Below are 13,151 nucleotides of genomic sequence, written 5' to 3'. Positions count from 1 at the left end.
CTCCATGGCTTCTCTTCTCTCTTTACTTCTGCGCAAGCCATCACGATCCTCTTCTATTCTTGCAAGTTGCAGTAGAAGAAGACAACTCCTTCATTAGAGAAAAGACAAGGAAAAGTTTGACCCAGTACTTGGTGTTTGACCAGGGATCCAAGGCATGTTAACAAAAAACAATGATTAATGACCGAAGATGAATTTATAACTTTTGTTGTTTGTTGTAACAAAGATGGATCTATTACAAAATCCTCTGAATGGTTAGCTAAATTGCATTGCTCCTCGCTTGTCGACTCAAGTTTGTAATAGCAGAAAATATAAAATTCCAAACAAGAAAAAATTAGTCTTTGATCTTTGATGGGATTAGGTTTCCCGATTTTATGACAAAAAAATGAATTTAACCGAACCGAACCGATTTAGTTTTAACTGGATTTCGGTCTGGTCCGGTTAATATTTTACAAAACTAATATAACTTGGTTTGGTTGGTTTTTTAAATCTAAAAAAAACTGATTCAATTTGAACCGAGTTTCATTCCATGATTATAGAAGATTCGATAGCCATCATCCTTCCTATCACGGAGGAACCAAGCCCGGCCCTGCACTCGAACTACAAGAAGAAATAAAATGGTTCAAGGTAAGCTAGCCACTCTTGTACAACCGTAACCCCATTCTATATTGTTATGAAATACATTTCTTTATTCCTAGCTGCAAGTAAAATTTGTTTGTTAATTACAAGGAAATTAAAGAATGTTTTCAATTAGCCCATATTCCAAATTACTTCAAAATCAGTGAAATGCAGCTTTCTATACCTAGCTATAAGTGATTTGTATTGCAAGTGTTCCAAAGAAAATGTAATCCTATAATTAAGGACCATGATAGGGAAACCTATTTTCCTATAATTAATGACTTTACCAACGCTAATGAATTTGTTTTCATGTTTCTCTGTCCGTGCAGCTGGTGCTGAAGGCAAGGTTGTCAATTCTGTTCCGTTTCGCCCGGAATGGCCGAAACATTCCGTACCAATTCAAAAAACGAAACAAAACGGAACAAATTTCATTTCATTTTAAATCTCGGTCCGTTCCAGATTTTTCAGCTAAATTCCACCCGGAACGTTCCGGTTTCATTCCACATGTTCCGTTCCGCTCTTGAAAAGTTATTGAATCAAATTGAACCTTATTCAATTTAATTAATTAAATCACCCAATTATAAAAAGCTCTTTTTCATTACTATTTTCAATAACAATGATATTAATAATAATATTGAAAATTATTATTACTATTTTCATTAACAATGATATTAATTTTTTAAAATTAGATTTATCACTAATATATATGGTTTATATTCATGTTGTTTTTTTCATATTTATACTTTGTAGGAATTTGAACAAAACAAGGGATGCTTTAGATTCCATTAGCCTTGATAACATTGACCTAACTTTATATTTAAAATATTTGTGTTAAAACATTTTACTTTCATAATATTTTGATATTTTGTTTAAGTTGAATTACTTTAAGTTAAAGATCTATTTAATCTTGACAATTTAGAAATATTTTAAATTTTGAAATTATATTTGTTTGGCATTGTGTTTGTATTGCATAATTTATAATTAATTTATCTTGAATTTGAATTATGTTTTTTGAATATATATATATATATATATATATATGAATAGTACAACCCCGAAACGGCACGCCGGAACACTCTGAAACTGAAATATTTTATTCCAATTGAAAAAACAAAATACCTACCGAAATAAAATTGACAACCTTGGCTGAAGGTGCTTCCACCTTCTCTGTCCAAGAAGCGGGGGCTGTGGGTGGTTCCACCATCTCAAGCATTGCAAGGTGGCAACGAGAATAAATTGACCACACATGAGCTCTTCCAAATGGAGCACAAAGAACAACTCAAGTTGGCGCAAGATTGGGTCGAGAAAACATGCTCAACAGTAGCCATTCTTGTGGCCGCGGGTGTCTATGCTGCCGCTTACTCTATACCTGGAGGTTCTGATGATCCAGGCACTCCCATCTTCCTTCACAACCGTTTCTTTTTGGCTTTCACTGCCTTGGAGCTTATCGCTATAGTGAGCTCCTTGACCTCAGCTGTGATGTTCCTTTCTATCCTCACCACTCCTTGCAGCGTTGCCAATTTCTCATGTAATCATATGATACACAAACGAAAGAAGAAACACCACCCCTTTAGAGGGGCTTTTACGCAATCTATCAATAAACTAAAAAACTTAAGCTATTCCTTTAACAAAATCATTACTATATAGTCTATATTAAAAAATAAAAACAATAATCACAAATAGACTAAAACTAATTCCCACGTTAAACAAACAAGAAAACATTTTTTTCCCATATTGGATCATAAATTTTTTTAAAGAAAAATCAGGTTTCATATTTCAATTCCTTGCAATATAACATAGTTACCAGAACACCCATTTGGAATAGGAAACCTGGCACCTTGTAAATTCCTGCCTCTAAAATAAGCTTCCTCAACTTTCACCCCCTCCATTTCTACCCCTACAAAAGCACCCAAAAACTACACAAAATTATAAGAAACAGAACATTGAGAAAGGCCAAAAGGGAAAAAGAAGAAGAAGTTGAACTTACTTACCAGTGGGTTTGGGTTTGAAGCAGTGAGAAACGGCAGAAGGGCCATCATATTTGCTGCAGCAAGGTAGTGAGTGGACCTTGCTTGTCAAATTTGAGACTTCTGTTTCTGATTTATTGTTCCTATTGTTCCTGCTTTTGAATTTGCATCCAAACCCATTTTTGCTCATTGTTTTCTTGATTTGGGTTTTTGGTTGCCCGTTCAAGTCTTGCACTCTCTCTCTATGTTTTCTGTTTTCACGCGCTTTCTTGGCTCCAAAAATGGAAGACAGAATGCCCTAACTGAACAGACAAGACAGGCTTTGTTTAGATTCTTGGGGATGTCTGTACGACTTGTCATCTGCCCAAGACGACTCTTTTCGATGGGCATTATAAACTATTGTAACTTTTTTTCTTTTAACTTCTTGAGTTTAAATATTGAGACTTGCTTTTAATAAACATACATTTTCTGCATCTCAAAGTTGATTGGCCATCGTAGTGAATCTTTTTATAAGCAGAAGGAAAAACCTCCTCTTTCTCAAGGAAAAACAATTACAATGGCAAATGTTACTTACAGGTTGACTACGTGATCTGATGCTTCATGTTTGGAATCTACAGGTAAATAGAGGAAAAACAAATGAAATATTGTACAAGCTCAAAATCTTCCACCAATTGCATTGCGTAGAAGCAGCTGCAGCTTCAAGAATTGAGTAAAAATTAGCCTTCACTGGACGGTTCTAATTTCCAAATTGCATAAACTACCTCACTTGACAAGATACATCAGCTGGGATTAGCAACTACAGAGTTGGTCAGCATGAAGCATTGCTCTTATGTAACAGTTCTAGAATTACACCTCTCAACTACTATTACTAGATACTACAGCAAAATATTTTGCTACAACATTTGTGAGCACTACATCCTATGACATGCATGGTCCTAAGCTTCACAATTTGAATCTTTACATCCAAAAATTTGATCAGAGATTGCTGTCATCGAAAAATCTTCAACCCTCGGGATCAGTGAAATACACGGGACTATCTAGTTCACCCATGTTTGCAGAAGCAAAAGACTTGAATGATTCTATTGACGAAAGGGAAGAAGCAGTCTCGTCAGAGTCTGAAACCATCTCGTCGTGTATGATAATATGGTCCTCGTCAATCTCAGATGTGTCTGACCCAGACGTTCCTAACAAAAGTTTGTTGATGGCTGTCCTTGCAGTTTCAACGAACCATTCATCCTCAGGTAGTGCACTGCACAGGAGAAAGTTGGCAAAATCAGTTGCCAGCAAGAACAGCAGTACTTCATGGAAATGAAATGTGACTACCTTTGTGGGTCTATGCCTCTAGCTGAGAAAGTCCTGATTGCTCGAGCAATTATGGCTGAAGCAATCTGATGCACATGTCGAGATGGATAGCCAGCAAAACGAGCAATTTCAACAGTGAAGTGCATGTCAAGAATTAACTGTAAAAAAAATTCAAGTGATTGTCAATGAATACAGAATAGGAGAAGAGATAACAAGAAAGCAAATCTACCCAGTTGTGGGACCAAGTCACTGACTCTCACTCAAACAAATAACTTCTCAACTTCTGATTTTCACAATACTCAATTAGTCCTGTACTCTAACTTGTGATATAAAAGAAGATTATTCCTTACAGAAATTATTTATTAACGGACAAACTTGGAAGAGTGCAACGAATACAAATTATTCTTCACAGAAAGTATTTTTCTAAGAGCAGGTAAATGTATTATGACCAGCACAACAATTTTTTTCTTTCAAGAAAAAAAAAAAACACATAAACACCCCCACCCTGGCATCCTCTCAGAAGACACAACAAAATACCTGCTGCAAACCAAGTGGCTTAAGTGGAACTGATTCATCCTCAAACACATCCCAGAATTCCTGCTCCTCAGACAGCCACATCACAACAGTCTCTGTTAGCCTAGCAAGCAAAATTTTCTGTATTTTCTCTTTCCCAAGTAACACGTCTCCAGCCACAGTTGCTAATTGCTGAAGCTTTGAAAATAATGCCTGCAGAAAAACATAGTTTCAGTACCAAAAGGATACTGGTGCAAAATACATAGTAAGCCCAATTTCTGTATAGTGGCTGAATGAGAGAAAGGGGGTCGGATCCAAGATCCTTGGCTTGACAATAGGTTTCTCGAGAGCATGTTTTAAGTTGAATAACAAGTAAATAGAGTCAGATCAAAGCATTAACACACTATTTGCAAAACCGATAAGATTAAGACAATATATCACAAAGGACTAAAACACTCACATAAGTGCTAAAAAGCATGGGGGTTTGAGTCCTCATCAAGACATGAAAGATAAGGACAGTTTATTGAATGAGCAATTCAACAAAAGATCTCAGTTCTAATAAGTATTTATGAATATCAATTCTATCTAATATCTTGGAATGGGAATAAGTTTGGTGGTGGAAACAATAGGTTGCTATTCAGCATTTATATCTAATAAATATGAATTTAGAAAAGAAATGGAGATAGTTTAAAAGTCAGGGTTGACGTGATCACAGTAACAGAGGAATTCATGAAGTTTCCTGAAGATACAAGGATTGCAACAAATACTGAAATTGAGAATGGAAGCACATGCACATCCAAGAGTAGCATTAACAGACCTTAGTGGGGAAATCAGCAGCAGGAAAAGAAGGTAACCTGAAATGGCAATGACGGAAGAGGATCAGAGTCCCAATACAAATCCGCCCCTTCCCCACTTAAATAAATTAGTGCATTTAATCGTGTTTTTCCTTGTCTTGAATAGATGAAAGTCAAAACATATTGCCGACAGAAGTGATCTCTAAGCTTGTCAAAAGAATGCTGAAGGCTGCGCTTCCATTCCTTCAATTCTGCTGTAATGCTCGCATTAGGCACAATATTTTCACTTTCCAGCTCCTTGCTTTCATTTGTTAGACTCCAAACTTTTATTACGGCAAGGGGTAAAAGTTCATCCAGAATAGTAAATGCAAATCCCAAAAGTGCAAGCTGCTCCGAATCAGTCTCAGCTCTGAAGTGTATAACCTCCTTCAGCTCTGTGAGATTGTCATCATCAGAGGGACCTGGCAGGGATTTAATTAGCATATCCATGTATTTATCAAACAGCTGTGAAATTCTTGTTAATACATTGGCTCCAAAATGCAAGACAGCCATGGGCGTTAGCTGTGCCAATATATCCTGTACAAATTATTTGAACCAAACACTATCAATGAAATGATCATTAGAACATCATAAACTACTAGACTACCAGATCAATAAGTAAACTTCAAACAGGAAACATTGTGAACCAAGAAAGTGTCATGCACACATACATACATACTCAAATGCATATGTATGTGTGCAGATATATTCACAAGCACTAGGACACAAGGTCTAAAGATGCTTGTTTGAACTTTGAAGTAAATGTGTAAAATAAAGCACTAGGACACAAGGTCTACAGAAATTTTCATTCGCAGAATAACAGAAGAGAGCCAGCTTACTTCAATGATGTCCATGACTTTCATTCCACTATCAACAAGCACACTATCTGACAATGTTGCAAAAGCAGATAATGGAGACATAGATCTAGGTGACAAAAGCGAGCTCTCATCTATTTCTGTCACATCCAGAGCTGCCCTTCTGGCCCATCTAAAATTCAACTCTAACACTTCTTCAATGTATGGTCGTAAGAGCACCAAAAGCAACTTTGACAGTTTCAGACCTTGTGATTCCAGCATTGAGGAGTATGTAAGACTAACCTGAACACAATTGCTAGCTGTGCCCAAAGCAAAAAGTTTTTCAGAAGAGGGTGCATTCTCCTTCACCAACCGTACAAAGTATTCGATTTCCCACTCCACCCATTGAACAACCCTATTGGTATATACAGGATTATCACCAAATATCAAACCAGATTCTTTTGTTGTCACAGAAATTATTGAAAACACAAGCCTGGATAGTGTAGCTGGAAATGTTTTGGGATACAGAGAACATGACGGAAGGAAAAGCTCAATACTCTTTTGGAGGCGGGAACCATATGATTTTAGCAGTAGTTGATGTGCCAAAGGACCTTTCCCAAGCTTGATCAAAGCAGATAAAGCTTTCTTTAGTTCCAGAATGCTAACCAAAGGCTGTTCAGTAATCTCAATCAGTTGATCCTCGAGCATTGACTTTCTCTTCAAAAACGCTGATCTATATGAGGATAATTCCATTGATGAGGTATCTCCAGAACCTTTCAGCTCTGGACAGTTTTTCTCTTCAGCTTCCAAAGCTTCAACTGCTTCTTCCACTTTATGTTCAGCCAAGAGAACATCAATATTCTCCAAGAATATGGCTTTCTGATTATCTGCGTCACTTAGCAAGGAACTTTGAAGTTCATCAACTTGAGGATCTTGCTGACAATCACCAATGTTGCCATTAGCAGAGTTCCACTCTTCCAATTCACGGCAAACCCCAGTCATCAAATCCTGCACAAGAATCCCTTGTGCAGAAATATGCTTTCTCAATTCCACCAACTCATGCTCCATTTCCACTACTTCTTCAGACATTCTACAAATATCAGAAAACAAAATTTAGCAAACGAGATTAGGAATGCAAGGTAATTTACAGCAGAAAACTGTTAAGTACAGATCTGAATTGACAATAAGCAAACGATGGAAGGAAATGTTCAAAAGAATATCTGCAGACATTATCGTTTATCTATTAGAAAAACCTCCCATGTATCGTGATAGATGTGGATAGGCTTAAGCTTGAAGAGATCGTCCATACAGGGGTCACCTATCCAAACTACAAGTGTTTAGATGGCCACTGAAATAAGGAAGAGGCAAAACATTATGCAAGGTCTAGTATTTCAGTAAGTCAACCCAAATTGTTATGAATTGTGGGCCCAAATTCTTCTGGAATTCAGAACAAAACTTAAACGGAGGAAATGCTTAAAATCTAGGAGAAGAGGAAGCAATACCCTGCAGAAAGTAAGAGAGAACAGATTTCTCCAAATGGCTTGCAATCGTTTCCTTGAAGCACTTCAGGTATGATAATCTAATTCTATAGTCTGAGAATAAAAAGTCTCTAGCTTGTTTTCTTAGATCGGACATGACATGAGGTACATCTAATTATCAAGCAAAAACACATGGAATTTTTTACCTCGAGAAAGCAAAGTACTTTGTTTGCATATTGCCGCATAGATTCTCCACAGCATCCTTCAAATCCAAGAGTTCACAGCAAACTTTTCTGATTCCCTGCGGTCACAAACTTACTTAAGTTAGTGGAAAAAATACGCAGCCATCTGACCACAGTAACATTCATAAAATCAACACAAAAGGATGACATAATAGAAAACCATTTTCAATGCCCAGGATCAACACCAGTAGCTCCAACCTATCAAAATCCGGATCTATTGAATGCGCAAAACAGGGAAAGACGCCATTAATACATCCGAACACTACAATCACTAAAAATCTAATTCAATGCACTTAGAATTTCGAATCAAATCAACTGAATACAACTTAGAACAAGGCAAAACACCAAGAAACACAATTTTGCAATAGTATGAGAGAAGCCCAGAAGACAAAAACGGCTCTTGACGCTAATTGAGCTCAAAATGAAGAAACCCCAGATTCAAAAATAAAATATTTTCTCAAATAGTCACAAAAAAAAAAATTAAATACAAAATTTAAGGTCCAACCTTAAACCATTCTAGCTTAAATAAGAAACAAAGAAACATTTGGAAGAAGAAAACAAACCTTTTCTGTGTGAGACTGGTACGAAGAGTCGATCTTGGACTGAGAAGTAATGCTTTCTATAGAAGGGAAATCATCGTCTTCTTCACTGCTCTCCATTTCTTTTTCTGAAAGTGTTTTATCGCAAAGCTCCTCCTTTTCTCTTGAAATATTCAGTTATGCGTAGCTAAGCAATCAAATTAAAGCTCGAAATATAGTAAGAAAGAAAGTAGTGGCAATGTGAGGGTCAGCTAGATCCTAGAGGACAAGTTGGCCTGTCACTTTGGAACTTGTGCTCTACTGCTAGTTTTTTTCTTCTCTCAGAGATGGAAGGTTTTTGGATCTCGAGAGCTAGTTGTGATTGGTTGGGTCAATACCATAATCAATTATGGATTAAATTCAAGAAAAGATTAAGAAAAATAAATTGTTTTCCATAATTATACTAATGCCTTTCTGTATGAGATCTCCTTAAAATGCATATATGTTAGATTCAGTTTTATATTACTAAAATTGGCTCCAAAATACTTCCACTATTAAAACTTTAAATTTGTCCATCAAGGGAATCTTGTAAAAATTATGCAAGATTTGTATTTTAGTCTGCCCAGCTAAATTTGTGTAAAAAAAAATTCAGCTATTTTAGTGGGTAATTTTCTCCTTTAATTTCACCATACTTGGTGACTTTGCAATGGTATTTTTTTTGTGTATGTCTTTTCATAATCTATGAAGCTAAGTTAAATTAACATAGAAAGAGAAAGTTTTTGTATTATAGTTTAGTAGTTTTTATACTTATATTTTGTATTTTAAAAAATTATAATTTATATTTTTAGTAATTATAAAATAGATTAAATAATATAAAATTTAAAATGTAAATTATTATACATACAACAAAATTTAAGATATAAACTATAACTTTTAAAAAGGTAATGTAAGTTAAAAAAACAATTAAATTATAACTTCATCATAGTAATTTTTTAAAAATAAAAACTCTTAACTACCACCTAGATGAATAATTAGAGTTGGATTTAGATACCCCGAGAGCAGTAACTTACTAGTCAGGTTCTGGATTTGCTTCTTAGAAATCATCAGTTTGAGTCTCATAAAATTTAAGGTTACTAGAGATTTATATGATCGTTAACTTCAGGACCTATAAAATTAGTCAAGATACATATAAACTAGTTCGAATACCTGCATTAAAAAAAAAAGTTGGATTTAGGACTCTAATCTCGGTCGTAATTATAATCAAAAGTTTAAAAGAGAGAGATGACTGCAATTACATAATTGAAGATATGATTTTTGATAAAAAGAAGTTTGAAAGTAAACTATATGTTATGAAGTATTAAATATAATGAGAAGACTAGAAATGTAAAGCCGTCTTAGCTCAGCTGGTAGAGCGCATGGCTTTTAACCATGTGGTCGTGGGTTCGATTCCCACAGACGGCGAGACTTTATTGTTTGATCTTATTTTTTTCTCCTATTCGACTACCTGTAGAGCGCATGATGGCTTCCGCTTCACATCCCTTTCACCAACACACCACCATCTCCTCCTCCATTACAGCAAACTGTGTCTTCAACAACAAGAAGAGCTCGGTCTATCATTTCCATATCTACTGTGTTTTCCGTACCAAACTTCTATGCTTCGTCTTTTACTACAATTAGTGACTTCTTGGACCTCCCAAATTCCGGTGGTGTCAAGGCCTTGGACATATTTTTAAGACCATTCATTAAATGTATAAAGGTTGCAGCAATACATTGCTATGGAAGGTTAGCAGCAAAACAAGGTTGGATGCTTTTCTTATGGAACTTTTTCCCCCTCCTTTCTTAGGTTATCTATAATTCTTTGCAGTGCAATGGCCTTGTATGTTTCTCTGATTAATCTATATATATGAAGCAATTTCAAAGTCATAGGTCATTTTCCAATTTGTGAGATAAACAAGTTTGAGCTAGTCCACTCTTGTATTTTTCTGCCTCATCTGATCTCATATAGACTTCACTGAAAGAATGCCAGATACACTCAGATGTCAAGATATACTGTCTAGTACACAAATAGAACCTTGAATGTTCTCCATTACAACTCACCTTGCATTTGGCTATTGCCATTCATCACCAACAATTAATGTAGACACCTTTGCATCGCTAGAGTTTTCAGTTTCATAAATCAGTCTGGTTCCATATTTTTTAGCAAGAGGGCCACGAGGATGCCATTTATCTCACAAGAGAAAAGTTTCTTCCCCATTTCCAACAGCGTGGCTGGTATTCCCCCAAATGGCATATCTAAGCTTCATGAGTTCCTTCCAAGACCAAGAACAGTAGTCAATAAACTTTCAAGCCCCGGTGAAGTCTGTCTATCTTTGAAAAGATAATTCATACCACATTTGCTACCCAGAAGGAAAATAAGGTTCAGGAAACTCTAGTGTGGTCATGACCAGGGGGAATGTTGCCCCTTAAATCTCGAAACGGTCCGACTACTTGGGCTCAAGAATTGCATATAGAAACACTCAGATTTTCAAGACATCATCATAGGATAACCACATTGCATGTTTGATATGGTTTTGGTGTTAAAGTCAGAAGCAATAGAAAGAAGCATTTAGCAAAATGCATTGCTTTTTGCGCTTTTCCTTGTCCTTGAGAGGATTAGAATGTCTTAATATCAATGCCTTTTCTACAGAAGTGTCCATTTTCTCAATTCAAGGTCTAATGTGTTTCATCATATTGGAGTGCTGGAATGAAAAAAAAAAAAAAGCGACAAGGAATTTAGAAAAACTCATTGCTTCTGCAAATAGATTACCAGTAGATTGCTAGAGCCTGCACTACATAAAGACTCTGCTGCATTTGATGCTTCGTCCTGTCACATTTCTTTGAGCTCTTTCTTGTGGATTGCAGAGTTCTTAATGTTAGGATATTGCCATTTGTGGCAATACCCCACCACCAAGCAAGTGGGAGCATGAATTACGGCATAATTCATGCCATGCATTATGGCTTGATTGTCTCCTCCATGATTGACCATATTTGCCTATAAAGGAGGCATACTTGTTGAGAGCACAATTTGAGAGGGTTGAGAGAATTGTAGAGAGTGAGAACGTAAGAGTGGAGAGAAAAGAGAGAGTTGCAATGGCAGCAGCTTTGCTGCCATTGCAGCAGATGTAATCCTCCTCCTCCATGTATCTCTATATCTAATAAAATAGATCTCTCCCGTGGATGTAGGCGGATTTGCCGAACCACGTAAAATATTGTCTCAGTGTGCTTAACCCTCCTAAGAGCAACTATCAGAACACCACCGGTCCGCGCATGGGGTGCCAGAATCACCCAACAATTGGTACCAGAGCACATGGTTTAAAGGGGTGTTTGATTTTTGCTCAAAAATGAAAGTTGTCAAAATTGTGTTTTGATCATACCACTGTGTAGAGGAGGCCGAGACGAAGCCACTGGTGAAAACGGCGTCAAAATCGGACGTCGGACATGACCGCACTCTCCATCACTCTCCGGCAAGGCGTCTGCCCACGCGCGCAGACGCGCCCCACGCGTCTTCTTCACCCGGATGAGTTGACCCGACCCGAATACCAGTTGACCCGACCCATGTGTCTGGCCCGAATATTGATGACATCATCATGACGTAAAGGTGACATCATCATGAACAGTAGACATGTCAGGGATGACATTATCGTGATGTAATTGTAACATCATCATGCACAGTAGCATGTCCCATGATGACATCAGCCTGATGTAAGTGTGATGTCATCATGCACAGTGGGCATGCCATGTCAGCAACCACATCATTGACCAGTCAGCAGACACGTCAGCAAAGTGGGACCCACCGGACACATCATCAGTCGTGAGCCGAGCCGAGCCGAGTGAGCCGAGCCGAGCTGCGAGCGAGGGACAGGATCCAGTGTAGCTGATCTTACGTGCAACCGGATCTGATATTGAATCTGGGCCGTTCATCAGGCCAGAATTGTTTTGATCAAATCTTAGCCGTCTGAAATGCGATTTGGACGATTTCAGACTTGTTTCCAGCTAATTTGATCGTTCCGGATGCAATGGTACGGTCCGATTGTTGAGATTTGAGACCGAAAGTGGCGGTGGTGAATTAACAAAAGAGATTGCCCGATCAGGAGGCATCCGATGGTCTTCATGGTGGTCGATGGAGATGGAGAAGAAGAAATTGCATATGTTTACCCAATTACATGTGCTGAACTGCTAAGTGGGGAGAATTTTAATTGCCTTGAGGGAAGGCAAAATTGAGACACTCTGGACACCCGGTTATGTGGACAATTTGAGGTGAAGAGTGAAAATTGATGAAGACCAATCTTGACGAATCTAAGAACTGGTAGTCTCGCCAGATATTGAGAAATCATGTATTAAACCAGTATATTCCAGATTACTTGTAAAGGAAAGCCGGGACAAAGCTAGCAAATGGTTGTATATCCGGAAAGACAATACGATGGATAGATATGGCCTGAGAAGTTCTGTCTAGGAGATTGGGTTTTAAGCGGGACCAGTGTGACCCCTCCAATCTTTCCTAGGAACTTGCTTAGTGGAAGGATTATCCATACGGTACTATTTTCGTATATATAGCAGTTTGTAATGAAACGGTTGAAGACTAGCAGGATGACGGCACAAGGAAACAGTTGGGTTCCGTATGATCAAGGATCTGATGAAGTGGTGATTTCTCCAAAGAAGTTAGATTCGGTGACTGTGATTTCTCAAGGGAAGAATTGATGAAGACCTTGATAATGGAAGAGGAATACAGTAAGGGGATAAAGATTGACACCCTATTTTGACTTGGACAGGTGTTATGACTGGATGAGCTGCTGTCAAACATAAGCAAGGAATATGGAGAAAATCTGGAGAACAGAAATTGCATGAGGGCA

The 13,151-nt window shown here is 37.4% G+C and overlaps 1 protein-coding gene, 1 long non-coding RNA gene and 1 other non-coding gene across 3 annotated transcripts; 1 reads left to right on the top strand and 2 right to left on the bottom strand.

Annotated features, from left to right (window-relative positions):
• Nucleotides 1-2,297: 2,297 nt before the first annotated feature.
• LOC133675107 (uncharacterized) lies at nucleotides 2,298-2,934 on the bottom strand. Its single transcript, XR_009835345.1, has 2 exons — nucleotides 2,607-2,934; nucleotides 2,298-2,531 (listed from the first exon to the last, which is right to left on the bottom strand). It is a non-coding gene; the product is annotated as an uncharacterized LOC133675107 (long non-coding RNA).
• A 292-nt stretch (nucleotides 2,935-3,226) lies between these two features.
• Nucleotides 3,227-8,747, bottom strand: LOC133675032 (exocyst complex component EXO84C-like). Its single transcript, XM_062096297.1, has 7 exons — nucleotides 8,308-8,747; nucleotides 7,709-7,803; nucleotides 6,070-7,114; nucleotides 5,252-5,767; nucleotides 4,422-4,610; nucleotides 3,906-4,042; nucleotides 3,227-3,831 (listed from the first exon to the last, which is right to left on the bottom strand). Exons 1-7 carry the CDS (start codon nucleotides 8,401-8,403, stop codon nucleotides 3,585-3,587), a joined length of 2,325 nt encoding a protein of 774 aa, XP_061952281.1. The 5' UTR covers nucleotides 8,404-8,747; the 3' UTR covers nucleotides 3,227-3,584.
• Nucleotides 8,748-9,650: 903 nt separating this feature from the next.
• On the top strand, nucleotides 9,651-9,723 carry TRNAK-UUU (transfer RNA lysine (anticodon UUU)). The gene has a single exon. It is a non-coding gene; the product is annotated as a tRNA-Lys (tRNA).
• The last annotated feature ends 3,428 nt before the right edge of the window (nucleotides 9,724-13,151 follow it).

Source organism: Populus nigra, chromosome 16, assembly GCF_951802175.1.
Source record: "Populus nigra chromosome 16, ddPopNigr1.1, whole genome shotgun sequence".
Classification (NCBI taxonomy): domain Eukaryota; kingdom Viridiplantae; phylum Streptophyta; class Magnoliopsida; order Malpighiales; family Salicaceae; genus Populus; species Populus nigra.
This window is presented reverse-complemented; position numbering and strand designations above follow the sequence as displayed.